Source organism: Capsicum annuum, chromosome 10 (assembly GCF_002878395.1).
Source record: "Capsicum annuum cultivar UCD-10X-F1 chromosome 10, UCD10Xv1.1, whole genome shotgun sequence".
Taxonomy (NCBI): domain Eukaryota; kingdom Viridiplantae; phylum Streptophyta; class Magnoliopsida; order Solanales; family Solanaceae; genus Capsicum; species Capsicum annuum.
Window position 1 is genome coordinate 183,055,389 of NC_061120.1, and position 27,594 is coordinate 183,082,982.

Sequence of the window (27,594 nt, forward strand, 5' to 3'; positions counted from 1 at the left end):
GACATACTATATAAGTTTCAAAATCACTACGATTAGTGAAATGGTCACCAAATGTTTTTGGCATATGCAATAGGACAAAGTAGAGAAAGGCGGAAATGAGTTTCAAATCCATGTCTTTTTAGGTGACTTTGACATTCAACAAGATTTGAGTATAGAGAAAATACATAAAGTAATCATTGAACTTATTCGACATTTACAAAAAGACACTTTAACTTTGTGGGCGACCTATTACCCCCTAAACTATTTCAAATTGATATTATTATATCATTTTTTGACCAAACCCAACTTTTAGAAATAGGTATTGACTACGCACCAATTGCTAATTGACACGTATTTTATTAATTTTAAATAATATTTTTTAATTTTTTTCTTATACTTTTCTCTTTTTCCTTTTATTTTTCTCTCTCCTATTCATCATTTTCCTCAAATTTCTCTTCTTCAATCAAACACCATACCAGACCTTGTTTACTCTTCAACTTTAACTAAGTATCATTCCCCTTCACTGTCTTAACTTCACTATTCTTTATCATCTAAAAACAAACTATACGGATGCAATTATATTTGTCCAAAATTCGCTTCTTGACAAATTAGCAAAGCCACATACATACCCCGAGTCCTTTCTTGATAAATTAACAAAATTGTGTGACTTTTATCCCTTTTGTATTGTAAAAATTAAGATTCTATAAGTTATTCTTCAAAAACAGTAAAATAAGTTCTTTCCATTTTCTTTTTTTTTAAATGTGACAAATGAAAGAGAAAAGGAGAAAAAGGGCGTTTAAAGTAACGGATGAATAGCAACAACATGAGAGAGTTGAGGTGGTCAATAGTGTTTTTTTTTCAAAGCTTCAATTGTGTTTTAATGGAGATTTGGGAAAGATGGAAGAGAAAAGGCATTTTAAAAAGAATTGAAAAAATTATTGACATGTGGTATTTTTTCATTTGTTCTTGCAGCCAATTTTTCTCCTTCACACGCTTCATTTGCGTGGAGCACAAACCTATATTGAAATTCAGTAAAAATGGTTCATTGATAATGATTTTTATAACTTGTATGGGGTAATAGATCGTCCGCAAAGTTAAAATATCTTTTTATAAATTTTGAATAAGTTCAGTGGTGACTTTATGACTTTTTTCTGTGTATATATAATGCAGTTCAATTATCATATATAATAGGATGAACTAGCTTATTCAAATAGGAATTTGATTTGGAAAAATAACTATTCTGATGGTAATCCATAGATACTAAGTTGACTAAAAATATGAATAATATATAGTCAATTTTACGAGGAAGAAAATTCTATGGATTCTATAGTTTAGTCATTTATAATGTTGTTCAATTACCATATAATAGTATGAACAAATGTACAATGTATATAATCTTGATAATATCCTATTTAATTTATTGTGGTGGAAATTCAGATTGCTGCCAAATTAGTCATATTAGCTTATTTAAATAGGAACTATTGAGTTCAATTGGTGTGAATAGAAAATAGAGGGACACAACCTTTGAGGAAAAGAAATATTATTTTTGAAAAGGAATGACTGTTCAGAAAAAGACACAATGTTTCAAATGAATAAACATGACTCTTCCAAAGGATAAACCTTTTCGGATGAACCATTGCCATCTTTCGGAAGGGGCACTTGATGGCTGCATTTATCCACAGGTTTAGAAATGAAAAAAATTTCTGCAATAAAACTCTTCTTGTTTTTTGAAAATATACTCCGTGTGATCATCTAATCGTTGAGTGAGTTTGAAGAGAATCCGATCATTTGAGGTGCCACTACAACCGGATTGTTAGGCCATTTTATCCTAGAAGGAAAATTCCGCAACCTCGGGTACTTGAGGGGAATTATTTTCGTAAGGACACTTCGTGAAGTTAAAGGACTTGGCATTTTCTGTTTCATCTAAATTTCTGGAAAAAAAATAATATACACTTCTTTAAAAGGTCTTTTTGATCTTGTGTTGAGGGCGTTATATAACTTCATAGGTGTTCTTGTTTTTAGACTTGAACTTGTGTTGAAGTTGTTGTGCCTAAATATAGATTCTTGTACTCGAAAACAATGATAAATAACAATCTTAAGGAAATAAATTATTCCGAAATCTGTATAGCTTGTTTTTGGAGATTAAATATTTAAGCTTTCTACTCCGTTTGAACTTAATTGAAGACAGAAAATCTTCATCACAAGTTAAAGATCACTAGGTTGACGATTGGAAGTCATAAAAACTTCATTAGTGTTTAAAGTTGCTGCAACTTTGTAATAAGTATTTTGATATACTAAAGGTATTGTCTTATTGTGATAGGAAAATGACTAACGATAGTCAAATGCAAGATGCCGCAACGACTGTGGGGGCAACTAGTATTGCCACAACAAGTTGCACAAATGCTCCGTCGGCGATGGCACCAGCGGAGAAACCCGAAAAGTTTGCGGGTATTGACTTTAAGAGATGGCAGCAGAAAATGTTCTTCTACTTCACCACTCTTTGTCTTCAAAGGTTCACCGTTGAGGAAGCTTCGGAGGTGCCCGAGGGAACCTCTGAAAAAGATCGCTTCATGATTGTGGAGTCTTAGAAACACTCTGATTTCCTTTGCAGGAATTACATCTTGAGTTATTTCTAAGATGACTTTTATAATGTGTACAGTGGAACAAAGACATCAAAAGAGTTATGGGGAGCGCTAGAACGGAAATACAAGACGAGGGATGCAGGAACTAAAAAGTTCTTTGTTGCAAGATTCCTGGAGTATAAAATGGTAGACAATAAGTTTGTTGTTTCCCAAGTCCAGGGACTGCAAATGATCATCCATGATCTCCTTGTGGAAGGTATAATTTTGACAAATACCTTTTTTGAACCATTTAAAATGGTTGTAATATTCACTTAACCTTTCTTGTAGGTCTGATCATAAATGAGGCGCTTGAAGTAGCATCAATAATAGAGAAGCTACCACCTTTGTGAAAAGACTTCAAGAACTATTTGAATCACAAACGTAAGGAGATGTCAGCCGAAGATCTTATTGTATGACTACGCATTGAAGAAGATAATAAGGCTGTGGAAAAAAGGTCAATAGGCAATTCTGCAATGAATGGAGCAAACATTGTAGAAGATAACCAAAACAACTCCAAAAAACAAAAGAAAACTGGAAATGAAAGAAATCAACCCAAGAAGAAATTCAAGGAAAAGTGCTTCAACTGTGGCAAGATTTGTTACAAGTCTACGGATTTTTGTATCCCAAAGAAAGGGAAGAAAAAGGACCAAGAGAATTTGGCCGAGTCTAAGAAAGAAACGGATGCTTTGTGTGCTATAATTTCCAAATGCAACATGGTGGGAAATACTCACAAATGGTGAATAGATTATGGTGCCACCCACCATGTTTATGCTAACAAGGAGTTGTTTTCGACATTCGCTCCAGCTCAAGTAGAAAAAAATATCTACATGGCAAACTCCGCTACTGCAAAAGTAGAAGAAACATGAAAAGTATGCTTGAAGATGACTTTCGGCAAAGTATTGACACTTAACAATGTCTTGTATGTTCCGGAGTTACAGAAAAACTTGATTTTAGTTTCACTTCTAGACAAGAACGGATTCAAATGTGTATTTGTTTCTGAAAAAATTATACTTAGTAAAGGAGAAGTGTATGTAGGAAAAGGCTACCTCAATGAGGGCTTATTCAAAATGAATGTAATGAATGTTGAAATTAAAAAAAGTTCAATTTCTTCTTACTTGCTTGAGTCTTATGATTTGTGGCATGAATGTTTAATCCATGTTAATTACCAAACATTATGAAAACTGATTAACTTAGAAGTTTTGCCAAAATTCGAGTGCAATAAATCAAAGTGTCAAACATGTGTGGAATCAAAGTATGCAAAGCAACCTTATAAGTCCGTTGAAAAGAATTCCAATCCCCTAGACTTAATACACACGGACATTTATGATATAAAGTCAACACCATCATGTGGTGGAAAAAAGTATTTCATGACTTTTATCAATGATTGCACGAGATATTGTTATGTTTATTTGCTAAATAGTAAGGATGAAGCAATAGATGTGTTTAGCCAATACAAAACTGAAGTTGAAATCAGTTAGAGAAAAACATAAAAATGATAAGAAGTGATAGGGGCGGAGAATATGAATCTTTCTTCGTCGGAATATGTGTAGAGAATGGAATTGTCCATCAAAATACAGCCACATATTCACCTCAATCTAATGGAATTACGGAAAGAAAAAACCAAAATTTGAAGAAAATGATGAATGTCTTACTTATAAATCCAGGTTTACCGCAAAGTTTGTGGGGGGAGGCTATCCTTACAGCCAACCGAATACTAAATAGAATTCCCCATAGCAAGACACAATCAATTTCTTATGAAAAATGGAAAGGAAGAAAACCCAAGTTGAAATATTTCAAAGTGTGGGGGTGTCTAGCAAAGGTCATAGTTCCTATGCCTCAAAGGACCTCAGACGGTGGACTGTGTGTTCATAAGATATGCTAAAAGTAGTAAAGCGTGTAGGTTTTTCGTTCATAAATTCGAACATTCGAATATTAATGAAAATATGATAATTGAGTCAGATAATGTTGAATTCTTTAAAAACATTTACCCATATAAAACTAGACATGAACAGTCTAGTGGAGGGTCTAAACGATCTCAAGATGAACCAAGTGAGAATGGACATAATGAAGAGAATCCAAGACGTAGTACACATCAAATAACGTCAACTTCATTTGAATCGGATTTTGTAACATTTCTCTTAGAAAATGAGCCTCAAATATTTAAGGAAGCGATGGCATCTTTGGACTCATTCTTTTGAAAAGAGGAAGTCGATAGTGAGATTGATTCAATCTTAAGCAACCATACGTAGAAGTTGGTTGATCTTTCTCCAGGCAATAAACCTTCAGGTTCTAAATGGATCTTCAAAATAAAAATGAAAGTTGATGGTACTATTGATAAGTACGAGGCAAGACTTGTTGTAAAAGGCTTCTGAAAAAAGGAAGGCATTGATTACTTTGATACATACTCGCTGGTAACAAGGATAACGTCGATTCGAATGTTAATTGCCTTGGTGGTGGTATATGGTCTTGAAATTCATCAAATAGATGTGAAAACCGCATTACTAAATGGAGAATTGAAAGAAGAAATTTGCATGGAACAGCCTGAGAGTTTTGTGGTTCGGGGAAAAGAAAATAAGGTGTGTAAACTTGTTAAGTCACTTTATGGACTAAAACAAGCACCTAAACAATGGCATGCAAAGTTTGACCAAACCATGTTGGCAAACGGATTCAAAATTAATAAATATGATAAATGCTTTCATATTAAAGACACTCCAAATCACCAAGTCATTTTGTGTTTGTATGTAGATAATATGTTGATCATCAGTAGAGATATTTCGGACATAAATGCTATGAAACGAATGCTTGAGAGCAAGTTTGATATGAAAGACCTTGGAGTTGTGGATGTGTTCTTAGGAATAAGAATCCATATAACTCTACAAGGGTTGGCATTGTCTCAGTCTCATTATATTGAAAAGGTACTTAACAAATTCAAGTATATGGAATTCGGTATTGTCAAGACTCCATTGGACGTGAGCTTTGCACTTCAAAAGAATGAAGGTGAAAGTGACTCACAATTAAAGTACACAAGAGTATTGGGATGTTTAATGTATATAATGAACTATACATGACCAGACATAGCATGCGCTATAAGTAAGTTGAGTCGGTAGACGAGTAATCCTAATAAAACACATTGAAAGGCAGTGAAAAGAGTTTTAGGGTATCTTAAATAATCTCAAGACTATGTTTTGCATTATAATAAATATCCTGTGGTACTTGAAGGATATAGTGATACAAACTGGATCACCAGATCGAACGAAGTAAAATCCACGAATGGATATGTATTTACTATCGGTGGAGGAGCGGTCTCTTGGAAATCATCCAAACAGACTTGTATTGCTCACTCTACAATGGAATCTGAATTTATAGCATTAGATAAAGCTGGTGAAGAAGTAGAATGGCTCTGGAATTTTTTGAAAGATATTCCTTATTGGCCCAAACCGGTGGCACCAGTATGTATACTTTGTGATAGCCAAGCAGCAATAGGTAGGGCAGGGAGTATGATGTATAACGGTAAATCTCGTCACATAAAACGGAGACATAATACCGTTAGAGAACTTCTCTTTAGTGGAATTATCACTGTTGACTATATGAAGTCAAAGGATAATGTGTTGGATCCACTTACAAAAGGTCTATCTAGAGAAGGAGTTGAGAGGACATCCAAGGGAATGGGTTTACGGCCTAAGACAAGTCAGCATAGCGGTAACTCTACCTAGCAAACTAGAGATCCCAAGAGCTAGGTTCAAGGAGATCAAACAAAGTTGTGTCTGACAGGTTCAACATTTTTAAATACCCAACATATTCTCATGATGTAGACAATGTTTAATAAACGAGGATAAGACTTATGGTGTGAAGTCCTTTAATGATTATCTAAATTTGGCAGATTTGACCAAATAGTTTAATCTATAGGATAGAACATTTAGAAATCACCTATGTGAGGGAGAAGTCGAAGCCGCTTCAAGGAGAATATTAGTAAAGGCCTATTCTCTAAGATCTCATGAGATCGGGATATGTTCATGGTTGAAACGAACAAAACCATGAGAACCAAAATGGTAAAAGGTTGGTTGTGTGACATGTGTTGTTTAGGTGTATATTAAAGCTCGACGGTTCAAAGATATCAAATGTATCGATTGACCGTGTGCATCTGATGCATGTTCACAACGAAAAGTTCAAAGGAAAACTCATTTATCCAGATGCAATCAGTCTTTGCTTGATGATCAAATATTTGTTCGTAAAGTTTTACAAAGAATAGCGATTCCCCATTCATGGGGGATTGTTGGGTTCAATTGGTGTGAATGGAAAATAGAGGGACACAACCTTTGAGGAAAAGACATATTGTTTTAGAAAAGGAGTGACTGTTCAAATAGGTGTGTCTGTTCAGAAAAAAACACAATGTTTCAAATGAACAGACATGACTCTTCCAAAGGATAAACCTTTTCGGATAAACCATCGCCACCTTTCGGAAGGGCACTTGATAGCTATATAAACCTGCATTTATCCACAGGTTTAGAAATGAAAAAAAATTCTGCAATAAAACTCTTCTTGTTTTTTAAAAATATACTCTGTGTGATCATCTAATTGTTGAGTGAGTTTGAAGAGAATCCGATCGTTTGAGGTACCACTACAGTCGGATTGTTAGGTCATTTTATCCTGGAAGGAGAATTCTGCAACCTCAGGTACTTGAGGGGAATTATTTCAATGAGAACACTTCGTGAAGTCGAAGGACTTGGCATTTTCGGTTTCATCTAAATTTCTGGAAAAGAAATAATATACACTTCTTTAAAAGGTCTTTTTGATCTTGTGTTGAGGGCGTTATATAACTTCATAGGTGTTCTTGTTTTTAGACTTGAACTTGTGTTGAAGTTATTGTGCCTAAATACAGATTCTTGTACCCAAAAACATTAATAAATAACATGAACTTGATTTGGAAAAATAATTATTCTAATGGTAATCCACAGAGGTGGACCACATTGGTTCAATTGGTCGAAAATCACACTGTGTATAAAAGGTTAGTCTAGTTTTTATGATAGTAAAATGTACTAAATAATTAATTTGAACCCACTGACCACATCTACTTTCTTTTCTTTTTTTTTTTGTTGCTCAAGGTATCTCCATAACCGACAGCCGTGAGATTAATTATCCATTTCTCGGTCAGCACATTTTATGGTAGAAAACTAACCACAGAATTTGTTCCATTTTTCAGAGGCGAAAATCGAACCCCGACCTCTTGCTTAAGCTCCTCTTTCTTTGTTCAGCTAGTAAAGCTGGTTCATTTTCCCTCGTTGCATGTCACGCGTTTGAATCCTAGTCAATGTATTTAGCTAACTTTTGAACTTTTGTCTATTGCAACAATGATTGGCGTGTTTTGACCCCAACGTCTGCCTTCTAAGTTTATTACTTCAGTTTTACTTTTATTTTGTGCTTAAAAAAATTACTACTTTGCGAAATGTTGTTTGAACTTTTTGTTCTTTTATTAAAAAAATTTATTTTAGATAAAATTATTTTTTTACTATTCTTTCCTAATATTTAAAAGTTGAGAATTAATTAAATATATTTATGATAAAAACATTTCCTTATTAGAAGTCATGAGAATTTCAATATTTTTTTCCTAATTTAAAAGTTGAAAATTAACTAAATATATTTCTAATAAAACTTTTCTTATTAGAAGTCATCAAAATTAACACAACTTATACTTTTTTTCATTAGTTTAAGAATTCTAAATCAACTAAATTTGATTTTAAGACGATTTGAAAAATCTAAAAAAAATATAAAACTATTAGAATAAGAAAAATTTAAAAAGTACCATATTTTAAAAAGTTTTAAGTACATAAGAATGTAATCAATAATTTTGTAAAGATTTGATTTTAAAAAAAATATAGAAAAAAAGAAAAATAATATAACACAAATATGGTTCAAATTGATGTGTCTCTCTTAGTCTGTGGCAACAAGAAAAAGAGGTACACAAACGCAAAAGTTATAATTGATCAACCACTTGAAACTGATAAAACATATATGTGTATATGTTTATGTTTATACTAGTCTAAAAATACGTGACACGCGCGTGTATCTCACTTCAGTAAATTCACTCCGATATTATATTTAAGAAATGCATGGAATAATAAATAAATTGATAATCTTATTAAGTATATATATTCATTAAATACTATATAAAAATATTAAAAACAACTTTAAACTAAATTAAGAAAATTACCATGGTTATGCATCGATACCTGCCTTTGTCTCAATCAAAAAGTCATACAATTATGATAAAATTTATGCTTCGATGAATTGAAACAGTAAATAGAAAGAGTGGGATTTGTAAATCAACTTTATTTGTATATCCCAACTATTATGATAGAAGTTTTAATTGAAGATTTCTTATGGCCATTTAATTTTTTTATATATATGATGGTCATATTAATTTATGTCGTTTCAAAGCATTGTTTTTTTTCATGCCAATTTGTGTTCATCCGGTAACTTTTGAAAAAAAAAAAAAAGTAACTACTTGCTAAAATAAATATTACTCATTCCTTTCTAATTTAAGTGTCTTACTTTTCATTGATTTCTTCCAAAAATAGTGATCTTAAATCTTTTTAGAATAAAATTTAGTTGATTTAGAATTCTTAAACTAATAGAAAAAGTATTAGTTGTCATTAGTTCTAATGACTTTAGTTGATTTAGAATTCTTAAACTAATAGAAAAGGTATTAGTTGTCATTAGTTCTGATGACTTTTAATAAGGAAGGTTTTATTATAAATTTATTTAATTAATTTTTAACTTTTAAATATTTAGAAAAAAATTAGTGAAAAGACAAAGTATTAGTTGTCATTAGTTCTGATAACTTCTACTAAGGAAAGGTTTTATGATAAATTTATTTAATTAATTTTTAACTTTTAAATATTAGGAAAAAATTATTGAAAAGATGTTTTTGTCTAAAGCAAAAAATTTTAATGAAGGATAAAAAGTCTAAACAATATTTTTAGGGCCCTTCACACTTTTAATATATTATAGATTATAGATATAGATATAGATATAGATTATAGATATAGACTATAGATATAGACTATAGATTATAGATGTTGATTATTATATTAAAGTATGAAAGATTTTTAAAAAGTGATTTGAATTCTTACACTTTATTAAAAAATTTCGCAATAGATAAAATCAATTAATTTTAATTATCAAACGTTACATGTACGGTTAAACTAGTTAAATTTAAAAGTGTGAAGATTCTTAGAAAAGTGATTTGATCTTTTTACCCTTCATTAAAAAATCTACTTTAGACAAAATTATTTTTTCACTTTTTTTCTAAAATTATTATTTAATTTAAAATTAAATTTTTTTGATAAAAATTTACTTGTATATTATAAAGATTAGATAAAAATAACTATTTAACGATTTCCTTTTAGACTTAGGTACGGATTATAAATCTTACGTTACCTTATTCTTGAAAAATAATTTTGCTTTTGAATGAAACACGGCTTTATTAGGTCAATTTCACTTTTTTAAAAAGAAAAAAGAAAAAAGAAAAAGAGACAGTTTTTAAAAGATAATTAGGGAAACGTAAGGACATTAACCTCCACTTTTTCTTATTAGCGGAATTCGGTTTAGGATTAATTATAATATGTAACACTTATAAATCAATTAGAATTTTTTCTTTTATAAAAAATAATTTCTATAATTCTAGATAAGTAATATTTTGATTAAGTTTTTACCCTAAAAACCCACCTTTCTTCTGCTTATACTTTCTTTCTCTTCTTATTTTGATTTTGATTCCAGTCGTTTGCTTGCATTACGCTAAATTTGTTAAAAATAGTGAAACGATAGGAACAAATCCAAAATAGGTTTCAATCTCAATGTTGAAGTATTTGTTTTCTATTTTCTGATTGATTATTTTTTATAGGTGGTAGATGAATATCAATCGACTTTGAGAAATTTTTTGTGTAAATATTAGGTTTGATTATATTATTTTGATGTCTCTGATATCATATTGTTTTGTATGTTCAGTCAGTCTTTGAGGAATTTTTATGAATTTTTATGAAAGATTAGATTTAATTGTATTGTCCTTATATCTTACTATTTGTTGTTTTTCTACTTAATACAGGTAATAGATGAATGTCGGTTGGCTTTGAGGAAAAATTTTGTGTAAAAGTTAGGTTTAATTGTATTATTTTGGCATATGTATTATCAGATTATTTGGTGTTAGTTTATAGGTGATAAATAAATATCAGTCTACTTTGAAGAAAAATTTGTGTAAAGGTTAGGCTTAGTTGTGTCGTTTTGATATCCCTATTATCGCATTATTTTTTTGTAGTTTACATGTGGTAGATTAATGTCAGGCGAATTAGAAAAGTTTTTTATGTAAAGATTAAATTTAATTATATTATTTTAATATGTCTATTGTCGTATTGTTTAATTCGCAGTTTTTTTTTTTTTAAAAGAAATTATGATAAGTGAAGCTGAGATGGTTCGGACATGTGAAAAAGAGATGCACAGATTAATCAATGTGGAGGTGTGTCGGTTGACTATAGATGATTTTAGGAGAGGTAGAACTAGACTGAATAAGTATTAAAGAAAGCTGATCAGACAAGACATGATGTAATTACAATTTACCGAAAATATGACCTTATATAGGAGGGTGTGGAGGACACAAATTAAAATAGAATATTAGTAGGTAGCAATGCGTTTTTCTTTTGGATAAATTACATAAAACCACAAACCTAAGAGACTTTATTACTCAAAATCCCCTATCTTTTAAACATTTACTTAAAATCTCGAATTTTGTATTTTACTCTATACATATGAATAAAACCCCTCACGAACTTTTACTCCACAATTAATGCATGCAATCTATTTAGCTTTGAAGATTTTTTTTTTTTTCAAATATTTCATCCCCTAAAATCTCTCCCAAATTATCATCAATTGATACAACTTTAAGATATGTTTATTTATAAATATTTGATACATTTAACATATGTTTGACATCTTTAAATTATTTATTTTTGGTGTGATATTGAATTTTAATGATTAGTGAGTAATTTTATGAAATGTATCATTGTGATACATCTGGAATAAGATTTATTATTTTCACGATTTGTGCCTAATTTTACTCCCCGTAATAATTGAATTTGTTACTTCTTAAAATAATTTTTTTTATTTTAAATCTATCACTAATTATATGTATCACGCTATAACATATGTATCACAAATTTAAAAATCCAAAATATGATGTAATTTAACAAATATTTAACCTTAAATTATTTATAAATATTACACTTAACATATGTTTGACATATGTAAATTATTTATTTTGGTGTGATATTAAATTTTTAATAATTAGTGAGTAATTTTATGAAATGTATCATTGTGATACATCTGGAACCAGATGTATCATTTTCACGATTTGTGCCTAATTTTACTCCATATAATAATTGAATCTGTTACTTCCTAAAATAAAAATCTTTTATGTTTTAAATGTATCACTAATTATATGTATCACGTTATAACATATGTATCACAAATTTAAAAATCTGGGATATGATGTAATTTAACAAATTATTGGGATAAAGTTTTATAACACTTAAATATTCACGAATTTATGTAAGTTATCATTTTTTTATCAATTAACGTGATATACACGTACAAAGCACGTATACTAAACTAGTTTTAATAAATTAAGTGAAAATTTTACCACGAATATTTTAACTTTTTTTTTTTAGTTTACTTTTAGAAATCATGTTTGGCCATAAAATTTTAAAAATCAATTTGAATACCCAGATTTGAAAAACACCAAAAAGTTGTTTGAACTTTTTCACTCCACCACTTATAAAAAAATAAAAAAACAGCTCTAATTTGTATTGATGGACAAATACAACTTCAATTTTTAAATATCACTTTTCACTTTGAAAATAAAAACATCGCTTTAAAATTTTCATAATTAAAACTCTCTAAAGTGGATTTTGATTTCTCTTTCATAAAATGCTAAAACATGCAATTATACTGGTATAAATTTTGTTATAATTTGTAGTTTAATTTATGTTATATCAATTTTTTTTTATATTGGAACTTTTAGATTTGTAAATAACTCTATTTTTTAATTATATATTTTAATTCAATTCAGTTGTGTAACTCTATTTTTTTTTCTTCTATTTGCAAATAGCAACTCTTTAGGAGTACTTCTAAACAATAAAAAAAAAATCAAACTTTTTTAAAATTATAGAGTTAAAAAATATTAAACTCGTTAAATTGATATTTTTTCAAATTTAATTATTAGAAAATATAAGTAGATAATTTGTTGTTTTTTTTTACTATTGTTTCCATCTTCGTTAAAACTATAATGTGTTGATTGTGACAAAAAAGAGTTAAACAAAAAAAAAACCACCAAATCTAACTTATCATGTTGAATATTAGTTACTATTAGTTATAGTCGTTTCTGGTTGAACCCACTTGAGAAAAACTCTGGGTCCGCCATTGATAATCCATAGTAAGTTGACTGAAATTAATAACAATATAGTCAATATTATGTTATGACAATAATAATAATTGTACAAGAAATTTAAAATAAAACTTGCTTGACTTAGAGGCATGATAGTACGTTGCTTAAAGATAGTTGGAGTCTATCTCATGAACAAACAGAAGAATAAATAACAACTCTATCTTCGAAATTCAACTAAGCCACAAAATAAGTAGTATTCACGAATATTGCTCTTTTATTCTTGAATTAATGATGTCACTATTTGATCAATGTCTCTCAAGTATTTTAAGGAAAAGTATTTTCAAGTGTTTGTTTTTTCAAATAAAAGAAACTTCATTTATATAGGACAAAAGTTTTTGAAAGAGAAGACTTTTAATTAAATAATATTTATTATAAGTTCATGAATTAAAAAAAAATGTATCTTCCAAGAATCTATAACGTAAAATTAAAACAAAAAATGGAGGTTACAATTCACATTCATGTATTTTGGATATATTTAAAATTTTGTTGGATAAATTTGTTTCAACATTAATTGAAAATATTACCTTTAATCTTAAAATTGTACAAGATGAGTTTGTTTCAAAATTAATTGAAACATCAATTTTAATAATTACAATCCCCCACTTGTTTCAAGAAATTTTACTTTTTGAAAATATTTGTTTAAGACATTAATCTAGCAACATGCATCAGTAATGGTGTCTTTTGAACTTGAACCATTTGACCCATTAGCTAGTGAAAACTTTCTAAATCATTGACTACTTAGTGAATGAATCTTGAACTAAGCGGTTCATTGAATGAAGTAGAAAAATACTTCATGCATATTACTGTGTTTCGGAGAAACAAAATTCTTTGACACCTTACGGCCTTGTATCTTGAATCTTTTTAGCGAAGTGCTTTAAGATTTTTCTAGTAAAATCTTATTGAAGCGGCCTCCACTTCGCACACTTAGAGCGGTGAATTCATCAAAAATAACTTTGCATAATCCGATCAAATAATCTATGAATTTCATTAAGAGAAATTAATCTCATCCTTCTTTACAACAAAGTATCGGTAAATCTATCAAAAGTTTTCCTACACACTATAACTGATATTGGTGTATAGATTTATTCAGAAAATATAATCCCATCCTCCTCTTTAGTAGGAATCTTGTCAAATCTATTAAGAATATTTTCATTTACTCCAACCGAGATCAGTCTTATAAATTTATTAAGAAAAAAATATCTCAACTTATGCACATCTACTCACTCTCCAGGAAGAATGAGAATTTTATTGATGTGTTTCACAGTTGTAACTTTACTAATTTTTTCCTTCGAACCCAAGATTACATCATTAGGTAGCTACCATAAAGTACAATTAACTTACGTTGGGCTTTATTTCCATCCCATTACAAGTTTGTACCACTAGTTTTTGCCTAACCCTTTAGACAAAAGACCTGCTACATTGAGTCTGGACTTCACATTTTGAAGCGATATTATGTCATCCTCAAATAATATTCCCACATGAATGTGTTTAAGATGAACTTGTCTTGACTAGCCATGGTAACAATTACTTGAAGTCCGAAATATAGAAACTTTGTTATCACAATAGATAGTCAAAGGTGGTACTGGCTTACCCCATAATGAAATATTTATCAGCATACTCCACACCTAATCAGCTTCTTCTCAGGAATAAAACATAGCGATAAATTCTGACTGTATGATTGAGTGAGTAATACATGTCTTTATCTTTAATTTTTAAGATATTATTGCTCTAGCCAAAGTGAAAATTTAAATAGTAAAGATCTAGAGTCATTCGAATAGAATTTCGAGTAGCATCATTACAGCCTTCAAGAACTGCTGGAAAGGTAGAATAATGTAGGCCAACATTAATTGTACTCTTCAGATACCTTAAAACATGAACTAAATCATTTCAATGTTCAACTCAAGGGCTATCATTAGACTTACTCAAAGTTCCTATTGTGAAAGCAATATCTAGACTGGTACAATGTATGGCATGTTGGGGTGAGCATTCGGTTTGTTCGGTTCAATTTTTGAATCGATTTAATTTTTTGATTTTCAATTCGGCGAAAATGAGAGCCAAAATCAAACTGAAATAAATTTGGTTCATTTTGATTTTTGCAAATTTAATTCGATTTTGTCAGTTAATTTTTTTTATTTTGAAGATTAAAATAGTGGACATCGGGACATCTTTTGAAGTGAGGAGGATTGAAAGAACAACAACAACTATGACTAGACAATGATGACGACTAGACTATGACTAGATGACGTTGAGGGAAAGAGTGTGAGAGGCTGAAAGCTCAGATTAGTTTTTCAATCGGTTGAGGGAGAGTACGTGAGAGGTTTTGAGTCATTAATTAGTTAAAGTGAATAGGATTGGGGACATGAGGTAATATATTATAATGGATATTGGGTCAATGGGTTAGGCATGTTGCTGCAGATTTGGATTTGATATTGGATTGGGTATTAAAATATGTATATAATTTAAATATAATGAAATATTAATATAATATGCATATATAATTTTGATTTTTTAATTTAATTGATTTTTTGTTTGAAAAAACTAAAAACCGAACCGATTAACCAAAAATTTAAATTTTGAAATAGAAATCAATCAAAAAAACCAAAATATGAAAAACAAAATTTAATTTTGATTTGATTTTTTTTTTTTGGCTTGAACTAAAATATATCCAACCCTAATAACATATGTAAGACTCCCAACAATTTGAGAGTATGTCAATTGATAAAGAATATCACTAGAGTTTTACACTAATTTAATGCTAGGATAAAACGGTGTAGCAGGTTGGCCTTTAAAATGACCAAACCTCTTCAGAACATTTTCAATATAACTTGATTGAGTAAGAGTCAAATCATTTGTTGATCTTATAATTTTGATGCTCAAAATCACATCAACTTCTCCAAAATCTTTCAATTCAAATCGAAAAGCAAGAAAACATTTTATTTTTTTGACCGTTTGTATATCAGTTCCAAAGATCAACATGTCATCTGCATAAAGACATATGATAACATCAGAGTTTTCTTGAAATTTACTAAATATGTAGATATCTCCACCATTGATTAAATAACCATTAGAAATCATAACTTTTCTAAAATTTTTATGCCATTACTTTGGGGCTTATTTTAATCCATAAAGAGATTTAAGAAACTTACAAACTTTAGGTTCTTGACTAAGAATGAAAAATCCTTCTGATAGTTTCATGTAAACTTCTTCGTCTGGATCTCCATTCAGAAATGCAGTCTTCACATCTATATGATGAATCACAAAATCATGAATTATTGCTAAAGCAATCAAGAAACGTATAGAGGTCATCCAAGCTACAAGTGTAGAAGTATCAAAATAATCAATATTTTTCAATGGAGTAAAATCTTTAGTTACCAAGAGAGCTTTGTACTTATCTAAAGTATCATTTGATTTCATTTTCTTCCTAGAAATCCATCTGCAACCAATTGATTTACATCCAGAGGAAGATCTGAAAAAATACATGTATTATTTGACAGAATAGAATGCATTTCATCATCAATAGCTCCCACCAAAAAGGAGCATCATGTAAAGTTATAGCTTCAACATAACTTTTCAGATCATTTTCAACCAAATAAGCTTGAAAATCAGGTCCAAAGTCCCTTGGTTTGGATGATCTTGAACTAAACCTTAGTTGACTTCCTTTCAAGGGATCAACTTCCCTTTAAGAGGAAATATTAAGAAATTGCATTTTCTTCTAAAGAAGCTTTTTTCTTGGAAAATATATGCTCAAGAAAGTTAGCATGTAAAGATTCAATAATTATGTGAGGGCTTGAGGTCTTAAATCCGAGGTCTCAAAATTTAAAAATCTATAAGCCTTACTATTTGTGAATAACTAATAAACGCCCAATCTATTTCTCTATAACCAATTTTATTCAAATAATAATTGGCAATCTAACTTGAGCCAAGCAACTTCATACTTTAAAATAATTTATATTTAGCTTTCAATTATTTCAAAGTTCATATGGAGATGCATCATGATTCTTAAAAGTAATTCTATTCAAAATATGATATGCTGAAAATAAGGCTCCAGTCCACATATTTTCAAACATACCAAATCCATAAAGCATAAAATTAACTATTTTTGTGAAAGTTTCATTTTTTTTTTTCTGCTACACTATTTTGTTGTGGTGTATAGGACATAATCAATTATTTTTAAATGTTTTTTTTCACAAAAATCAATAAAATTTGATTTGAAGACTTTCCATCTGTATTAGATCTAATTGATTTAATCTTCAAACTCAATTTATTTTTAGCCTCTGCTTATGTTTTGAAAGTCTCAAATGCCTCATCTTTTATTTTCAATTGAAAAACATATGTACATCTTGCGTAGTCATCAATGAAAGTGATAAAATACCTCTTTTTATGAAGTGACAAATAATTCATTTCACAAATATCAGTGTGAATTAATTGCGAAATCGTGAATGTTTTTTTCGACTATCTTAAAGAGCTTCTTTATAATCTTGCATCTACTACAAGTAAGACACTTAGTAGTATGATTCTTTCCACAGTCTTTGATAAATCCATTATTCACCATAAGTTGAATAGATATAAAATTCACATGATCAAGACGTTCATTTCATAAGTTCAAAGACTCCACAAGATAAGTAGAAATATTTTTATTTTTAATATTCAGCTTAAACATTTCATTTGAAACATATCATTTTCCAACAAATATGTTATTTTTAGATAAAATAAACTTATCTTCCTCAAAAATTATTTTAAAATTATTCTTTGAAAGAAGTGTTTTAGACACTAAGTTCTTTGGAATATCAGAAATATGCAATATGTTCATCAATTTAACTATCTTTTTGAAAGTAAATTTCAGTTCAACGGATCATTTTTCCACAATCTTAGCAGAGGAAGAGTTTCTCATATATAAAATTTTATTGTCCTCAACTAATTCATAGGTCTTGAAAGAATATTGATTATCTGATATGTGATGAGTTCCACCAGTATCTATCCACCATTCCATTTGATCTTTCACTACAAGTTGCCACAAAATCATCATTTTGTTTATTTGATTTTTCTTTCTTCTTTTCGGCTTTAATAATTCTACAATCACACGTATAGTGATCAATTTTGTGAAAATGATAGCATTCACCAGATTTGAAATTGGCACTATTACGCTTGAAATTTGTAGTCTTCTTTGCCTTTGAAAAATTCTTATTTTTAGTTCCTTCTTGGTTGATTTTTTTTCAACCATGTGAGCTTTCATGAAAGGGTTCTTCAAAATATTATTGTCATGATATCGTGTCTCTTATTCAGTTTGCAAGTGTTGCAATAATTGTTCAAGAGTCAAATCTTTCTTTTTTTTTGTAAGAGCTTGCTTTGGTACTCTTTCCATGATGGGGGGAGTTTTGATACAATATCATCAACATGGAAGTAATTCAAGATCAGATATAGCAGTTGGAATTCTTTTACTGATTGACTTACCATAAATCATTTTGAACTCCATATAGTTTGAAATAAGAAATTTCTTAGAACTCGTCTCTTCTGCTAAATAAATACCTTGAAAAGCGCCCCAGATCACCTTAGCAAATTTGCATTTAATATAATATTGATCATAATATTAATTGGACATTCCTTCAACAATATAATTCTTGCACAAATAATCATTATATTGCCTATTGGCAATTTGTTCTTTAATCAAAATAGTCTCATCAGATTCTACCTCAGAATCAGGAGCATCGGGACTAGGTTCTTCAAGAACATATGCCAACTTCAGTCATCTTAAAAAGAATTCCATCTTTTCACGCTATCTAGAAAAGTCTTTACTATCAAATATTTCAAAATTAGGATTAGGTAAAGATGGAATACTTTCAATATTGATGTAGAAGCCATAGAGACAACTATCTTCAAATTGTTATGACAATAATAATAATTGTACAAGAAATTCAAAATAAAACTTGCTTGGATTAGAGGCATGATAATACATTTCTTAAAGATAGATGATATCTCTCCCATGAACAAATGGAAGAATAAATAACAACTCTATCTTGGGATTCAACTAAGCCACAAAACAAATAGCATTAGAAAATATTGCTCTTCTACTCTTGAATTGGTGATTTCACCATTTGATTAGTGTCTCTCAAGTGTTTTCAAGAGAAAGTGTTTCAAGTGTTTGTCTTTCAAACAAAAGAAACTCCATTTATATAGGACAAAAGTTTTTGAAAGAGAAGATTTTTAATTAAATAATATTTATTATAGGTTCATGAATTAAAAAAATATATATCTTCCAAGAACCTAGAATGTAAAATTAAAATAAAGAATGATGTTACAATTCACATTCATGTATTTTGGATTCTTCAAAACTTTAATCGAATGAATTTGTTTCAACACTAATTGAAACATTACCTTGAATCTTAAAACTTTACCGGATGAATATATTTCAAAATTAATTAAACATTAACTTTAATAATAACATATTATACTGAAACTAACTCAATAGAGGGGACCTCTGCACTAGTGTCCCCAAGATGTGCCAAGAAGTTTGAACACCCCCTCCTCCCTAAATTTTTAGCATGAATGAATGAAATTATTTTCACTGGCCAGGCTTATAGATACCTTTACATTCTAACTTATCCATCTTCGGCATGTCTTAGGTCACAATTTTAGCATTACAATTCAGAATAATATGATACGGGTACAACCAAGTCATACCCAAAATGATATCAAATCAACACATCCAGAATCACCAAATCCACCTAAGTCTGAAAACCCATAAACATCATAGTGCAAGCACGAAATATTTGAGTCACTACCATATTATCTCCAATGGGAGTAGATACATACACAGGTGAGTCAAGCATATCACAAACTTTGTCTAAATCCAAGGCAAATTTAGAATATACATACGAAAAAGTAGAGCCCCAATCAAACAAGATTGTAGCCATCTAGTAACAGATAAGAATGGTACCTGTAATGACTGAATCTAACGCATTTGCCTCAGATTTGCCAAAAAAGGCATAGCAATGGGCTCTGTCATCAATCTAAGCAACCTCTCTAGCAGGCTATGCACCACTTGTACTTGCATTACACTACCTCAATTACCATCATAGACTGCCTAATAACCACCACGCTCACCCTCTGGATGACCTTTCCCATTTCCACCTCCTTTTCTATCTGTCGAAACCATAGGTTTGCACTGCTACTGACCCTTGAACACCCAATTTCTTACCCCTAGGACAATCTTTTTTTAAATGCCCAACACTATCATAGGTATAAAGCTTCGTCTAATGAATGTAGGTTAGCAGAAGAATATGAAGCTCCTTGGCTCTTTGGGCCCTAATGATCCTTTATAAATACTAGTAGAGCTGATTATATCAAACATGCTAGGTAGAACTGAGAACTGTGAGATTTAGAGTAAGATTTGCTAAAGTTGCCCACATTTCAGGCTTTCTTCATTACCATCTTTATATGCCTAACCTGTTCGACTTCTTCTACTTCATTGACAAAATTAGACACATCATTAAAGGTTTTTCTTGAAAAGTCATCCACAATTCTAAAACCTTCAAGGCAGTATTCAAACCGTACAAAACGAGGAAAATTCTCTCCTCTTCAATATTAAGCAAATGGGTGGCTTATCTGGACAAGACATAGAAGGCTGCAATAGTTTTATTGCCCTGCTCAAGGGAGAAAAACTCATCCTTCTTCTTGTCATATAAAGTGTGTGCCATACACTTATCTAAAAATAGGGTATGGAATTGAATCCATGTCAAGGGAGATAAAGGTATAGACCAACGCTCAGTATAACTCCTCCACCACTGCTTAGCATCACCCAGCAGTTAGAAATTCAAAAATTCTACACTATACTGCCCACAATACCTATCTTGTGCAGTATTTCATGATAGTCCACGAATGCATCTTGTATCTCAAAACTAATGAAAAATAGGGGTTTGATCTTCAAGAACTTACTCAATATATCACGCTTAGTCCAATCATAATAGAACCCAATACCTGATAAGAAAAAATTATACCCAAAAAAGCTCATCCATCTTAGGGGCTGCTAATGCACCCCTAGATACTGGTGAGTCAGCACTATAGGTATGGCCCCAATATTGGCTAACCCACTCAGAAAACTAATAACCTCTAAATAAGTTAAAAAAATTGTGGAGGGGATTCATCTCTCGAAATTAGTATGACCTCCTCTTATTCGGTGATCTCATTCTTAAACTCGTCATGATGATCCACGGGCGTGGGAGGTGACTCAGATCTCTATCTGGATGGATTAACTACAACTTAGGCTCCATCATTGATGGATACGCCAACCTATTTATATTTTTGTATCCCTAGCCCATTCTCTACCTCTTTTATGGGCTCCACAGTCAAACTAGCTGGTGGGGGAGCTCTTGCTCTAACTCTATTTGCTATCCTATTTACCGTCTGCTAAAAATAGAATGAAGGGGTCAAATATCAATTTGTATCATCGAATATCTATTGAAATCAAGTCAGATCACGAAAGAAGGAAAAGAGTGAAGTTTTCTTAATGTCCTTTATCCTCTCAACGAAAAGTACAAATGCCTCCCCATCATTCCATAAGACTCTAAACATCTCGTATGATGAGATTAATGAACCTAGGAATCTGAGGCCAACTTTATCGTGACCCAATCCCATCGTGAGTGACACTCACACTAACCCCCTATGAGAGAATCATCTATCCTGAATAATCACTATCAACACTTAGTAATTTTTAATGTGAATGAAAACAATTCTATGTTAATAGCTAATATCTGAAATAGTTTACATAAGTGGTGCGGAATAATATCAATAAGTCTAAGAAACTTCCAAAAACTAAAGGTCTTCATACCAGTACATATAAACAAGACAACCCATGGCCATAATTCAGAAATTAGCAATAAACTAAAATTGTTTGTGTCCAAAAATTGGACAAGAACATAATCCAGAAAAGATTCATGGTTTCTTGGGAGATGATGCTCATTTTTTTATTCAAAATTAGTCACTGCTTACAGATGACATCTCATCTGAACAGGTGAAATACGTTTTGTACTCAGTAAAAAGAAGAGCATAGGATAGTATCAGTACAAAACCACTATGTGCTAGTAGGATCATAGGCCAACTCAACTTAACAATATGAACACTCAACCAATAATTTGTAATCAAGAAGCAACCATGTTGCATTAGCAATTATTCATTCAATTAGTCCTTCCTTTACAAATTCACTTAAACAAGCAATCAATTAGATAAGAAAACCATTTACAAGTACAAATATTCACTAAAGTCAACTACCATGAATCATAAAAACAAACAACTCAACCTTTTCATAAATTCCTTTTTATTGTATATCAAAAATCATTAACTCAGTTCGACATACTATATTAATAGCCCAGATCACACAAGGATCTAAAAATATTAAACAACAATATAAACCAGTTCAGTTAAAAAAATTATTGAAATCTCCAATACCATATACACACATGCTAAGGGTCTTATAAATGCCCACTAGCCATAACCTACAGGGGACGAACTTAGTCCATGTATCAAATAATACAAACAAATAGTGTCTGGCCCCTTATCCCAAATCAAGTGTTATGTCACCCTTATTCCAACGTTCCCACCCTTATATTTCCTGAAATTCACCAATTCTGTGATGATTAATCTTTATAGATTCATCTCATAGTATCAAACAATGTCATTATATGCATAATCACATAATGAGATAATTCAATCACACTTGCATATTAAAATAAAGCCTTTTTATATAATCTCGTTTTAGGTTATCCAACCAACTTGTATATATATACAACAAGTTTAACATTTAATAGCATGCATTACAACAAGTACCAAAATAGGCAGTTAACTTACATTTATAAATCAACTTTCTTTAACTCCAAATCAACCATCACCTACCTCAATATAAGCCCAACAATATTCTAACAAACTTAAACCTTGCTTTTTTTTTAAGCTTCGGCTTTATTATGGTCTAAAAGCAACATAATAAACACTAATCAAACAATCTAATAATTTTAAGGATTATAACCTAATCCCATAAGCCCAAGGTCAATTTCATGAATTATTCTCTTATTCGAAGGTTTTCTACCTTCATTCCACTTTAATTCCATCAATTTCGCATTTACGAAAATGAATTCTAGCAATATAATAAGCCAATCATCCCTTGGCTAAAACCTAAGATTTACACCCTCTTTTACTACTTTGTACCAGAAAAGCCACTTAGATCAAGTTAATTCCTCCACCATGATCAAAACCTAGAGATTCTAGAGATTAATTAACAAAAAATTAGTTAAATAGATCGATTTACTTACCTCAACGATGATATTTGGTTGGAAATTGGTGATATTCGCCCTAAATTGCCCTTATCTGGACTTAAACGAGTTTGGAAGGAGAATAAGATTTTAAGTCTAAAAACGACTATTACTGTGCATAGCCCATTTTAGTGGCCCAATTCTCTCTATAGCGGCCTAGCTATAGTGGGCCCGTTGTAGTTATCTGCCTCCCGCAGTAGCAATGTAGGAGAGGCAGTAACTCTAGGCAGTCCTAATTTTGGCCAAATTTACAACACACTCCCAGATTTTGACATTCCAAACTAACCCATTTACGTCAAATGCTATATCCACAGTTCTACTAATCCAAATTCAATTTCTAAAGTTTCTACAAACTCCTTAACCTCTTAGCTAACACATTATGATTTTACATCATATGATCATCAACCTATCCATTACCAGATTTACATAGACCATACCACACTTTGAATTTGTCCAAGACTAGCCTAGCCTGGGATTTTTAACACTTTATCTGGGGAGAATCTTAACCGGAACTTTGGCACGTTAAGCCGTTTCGTGGCAATAAAAAGGATCGTTATAAAAATGTTTCTGTAAATATAAAATGGTAGCATGAAGGCATATTTTCCTTTAAATTTTATCTTTTCTTCTAAATCATCATCTCATTCACTAGTATTCTTTAGATGAATGCTAATAAACGAGTAGCCAAAGAGAGAGAAAAAATAATTACTAGTTGCTTTAGGAAAATAGTGAACTAATTCACCTAAATTGATACTTGTAGAAGAGATGGCTCAATAGATTTGGTGGTCTAAATTCAACATATATTAAAGGTCCTTGAACTTTCTTTTGTAAATAATCGGATAGGGATCCCCTCCAATGGTCTTTTGCTCCAGTGTTCCTCAATTGGTGGTATCAGAATGTGTCAACTTAGCAAACTTAAAGACTGTAATTTATTTGTAGAAGTGTTAGGGCCTTAAATGAGCCTTACACAATGTCAATCAGAATTAGTTGGGGTCTTCATGGGAGTATCAGACATCGGATGAGAAATTAAAAGAAATAGAACAATAATGATGGTATATATTTTAGTATTATAGCTTGGTAGACAGAGTTGCTTGATACCTGTCACAAGTGTGAGGTGATAGGTATCCCATGAAATTAGTCGAGATGCCCACAAACTGGACTGGACACCATGGTTGTGAAAGAAAATATGTTACTGTAAATATAAACTGGGAGCACAAAGACACATTCCCCTTTGAGTTTTTATCTTTTCTTCTAAATTATCATTGTCATTTTCTAGTATACTTCAGATGAATGCTAATCAGCGAGTAGTCAAAGAGGGAAAGAATGATGATTCTTTAATTACTTGTTACTTCTACATCATTTCTTTTAAATTTTTAATGACAACGTTTTTCATAGAACAAAAAATCAGGTAAGAACACATAAGAATTTATCTAAATAGTAATTAAGAAGTCTTCTCTTGTAATTAAATTAAATTAAATTGACATGGGGAAATGCTTCTATTGGACTTCTAACAGAATGCCTATCAGAAGACCAAATTATGTATCCCTCGGAATGAGCTGTAAAATTTAACGTCTTAACTGTCAAATTATAAGACGCCTTCTGATTCAACGCTGTAAATTTCAAGATCTTAGGATTAACTGTCACCTCGACGCCTTTGAGCCCAAATACTTTAACTGCGTAAGCTGAAATTGCTTCTCCAACGTTAGTCACAGTCCTAGTATATGTTTGAGCACTTGGATCCTTAGGAATAGAAAATGATGGGTAGTTCAACTCTGATTGAGGTATGCTAGATTTACAATGTACCTTCTTTTTCACAATGGCACTGACTTGATCATCTGTATAGTTCAAGCCACATAAGTATGGGATGTAATCTTCTGGTTGGATGTCATAAATGAGTCCTGGATCATTTGCTCTTGACGGATTCACGTGCCCTGACCCGAGTGAAAATAGATCAGACGGTTGAAGTGTTTCATCCTGAATTGGATCGTTTCCAAGGTTGATGAAATCAGCTGTTGTCATGATTGCAGATTTAATTGCAGCTGGAGACCAATCTGGATGTGTGCTCTTTAACAGTGCTGCAACTCCTGCAAGGTGCGGGCAAGACATTGATGTTCCAGAAAGGAAGTGAAACATCGATGATGCAGATGTAGATGCTGTCTTGGCCTCTATAGAGGTTGGCCACGCTGCTAGGATATTCACTCCAGGACCAATGATGTCGGGCTTTAGTATGCCTGGACTCGGTTCAAATGGACCCCTGGAAGAAAAGTAAGCTACTGTTGGTGCATGCTTGTCTCCAATCCTCGTTCCCTTGAATGATATTGTTGCAACTGGTTTTGATGCTAATTTCATATAGTTTATGATCATTTTTCCGTCGTTGTAACTAATATGTGTTGTGGGAAGGACATGATATTCTGAAATTGTTGTAGATCCATGAGAATCATCGTTCATGAGAATCATACCAGCACCACCAGCATTTTTCACCACTCCTCCTTTGTCAGTTCTAGATTGATAACCGCTTACACTACACAACACTATTTTACCCTTGACATGGCTTAAATTCGACACATCATCACAGTCATCACCATTCACGAGTGGTAACAATTTTCGTGAAAAATTTGTTGGTTGAAAGGTTGATTCGCCCTCATACTTTGCTCCGTTACCCAAAACTGCTAACGCGCTTATCTTTCTGTCTGTTGTGCTAGCACCAACGGTTAGAATCCACGGGGCTCCATTTATTACAGTATCGGTAGTTGGTCCACTATTTCCTGCGGAGCAACTCACAAAAATCCCCTTCTCCATCGCGCTATACGTGCCAACTGCTAGATAATCACTATATAAAGGCGGAGGCAGTTTTAATCCAAGAGAAATGGAAATCACATCCACACCGTCTTCAATTGCAGCATCAAGTCCAGCTATGACGTCGGATTCTTGACAATCAATACTGCAGACTCTGTACATGGCTACATGGGCTCGTGGCGCAATGCCAACTGCCGTGCCATTAGCATTACCCAAAAAGTTTGCACCATCCACAAAGTTCCCTGCGGCCGTGCTTGAAGTATGTGTTCCGTGTCCATCTTCGTCCGCAGGGGACAAAGCTCCCAACGCAAAATTTCTTGCTCCAATAAGCTTCTTGTTACAATAAGTTGTAACATTGAACTCACATTTGCCTTTCCATTTATCAGGTGGATTAGGCATTCCCTTATCATTAAATGAAGGATGTTGAGGAGCAATCCCAGAATCTAATAAACCAATAATCACACCTTTACCTGAATTGGAAGCATTCCACAAGCCAACATTCTGGTGCAAGCCGAGGAAACTTGGACTGTGTGTTGTGTGCATCTGAAATACACGTTGCGGACGTGCTGAAACAAAACCAGGCTTCTTTTCCATTTCTTTCACTTCGTCTGATGACAACGCAGCAGCAAAGCCGTTGAACACATGACGATAAGAATATAAAATGCGTGATGAATGATTTGAATTTGTAGGCAAAAATGATTGATGCAAAAGATGCAAATCTTTTGAATTAGAGAGAACTTGATCATGAAACTCAAGACGTACTATATAGGTTTCAAAATCAATTTGATTAGTGAAATGGTCACCAAATGCTTTTGATGAATGCAATAGGACAAGGCAGAGAAAGGTGGAAATGAGTTTCAAATCCATGTTTTTTTTTTTTTTGGGTGACTATCACATTTAACAAGATTTGTATATATAATGCAGTTCCATTACCATATAATAGTATGAAAACTCTTAATTTATTATGGTCAGTAATTCAGTTTGCTGCCAAATAATCCACAGTTAGTAAGTTGACTGAAAATAAGAATAATATAGTCAATATTACAAGGAAGAAAATTAAATGGATTCTTGGCTAGTCATTAGTTTAGACATATATAATGCAGTTCAATTACCATATAATAGTATAAACACTCTTAAATGTTTAATCTATATATTCTTGATTAGATCATACTTAATTTATTATGGTTAGTAATTCAGTTTGCTTCCAAATTATTCATAGTTAGTAAGTTGAATGAAAATAAGAATATTATAGTCAGTATTACAAGGAAGAAAATCATACAAATTCTTGGAATTTAGTCAATAGTTAGTAAGTTGACTGAAAATAAGAATTTAGTCAATAGTCAGTAAGCTTGACTGAAAATAAGAATAGTATAGTCAATAGTTTAAAATTTTGTTACAGTGCTTTAATCTT

General features: G+C 31.5%; 1 protein-coding gene across 1 annotated transcript; it reads right to left on the minus strand.

The window, feature by feature from the left end:
• Nucleotides 1-24,828: 24,828 nt before the first annotated feature.
• On the minus strand, nt 24,829-27,053 carry LOC107846925 (subtilisin-like protease). The gene has a single exon (XM_016691197.2). The coding sequence runs from the start codon at nt 27,048-27,050 to the stop codon at nt 24,855-24,857; it is 2,196 nt and encodes a 731-aa protein (XP_016546683.2). The 5' UTR covers nt 27,051-27,053; the 3' UTR covers nt 24,829-24,854.
• Between the last annotated feature and the right edge of the window lie 541 nt (nt 27,054-27,594).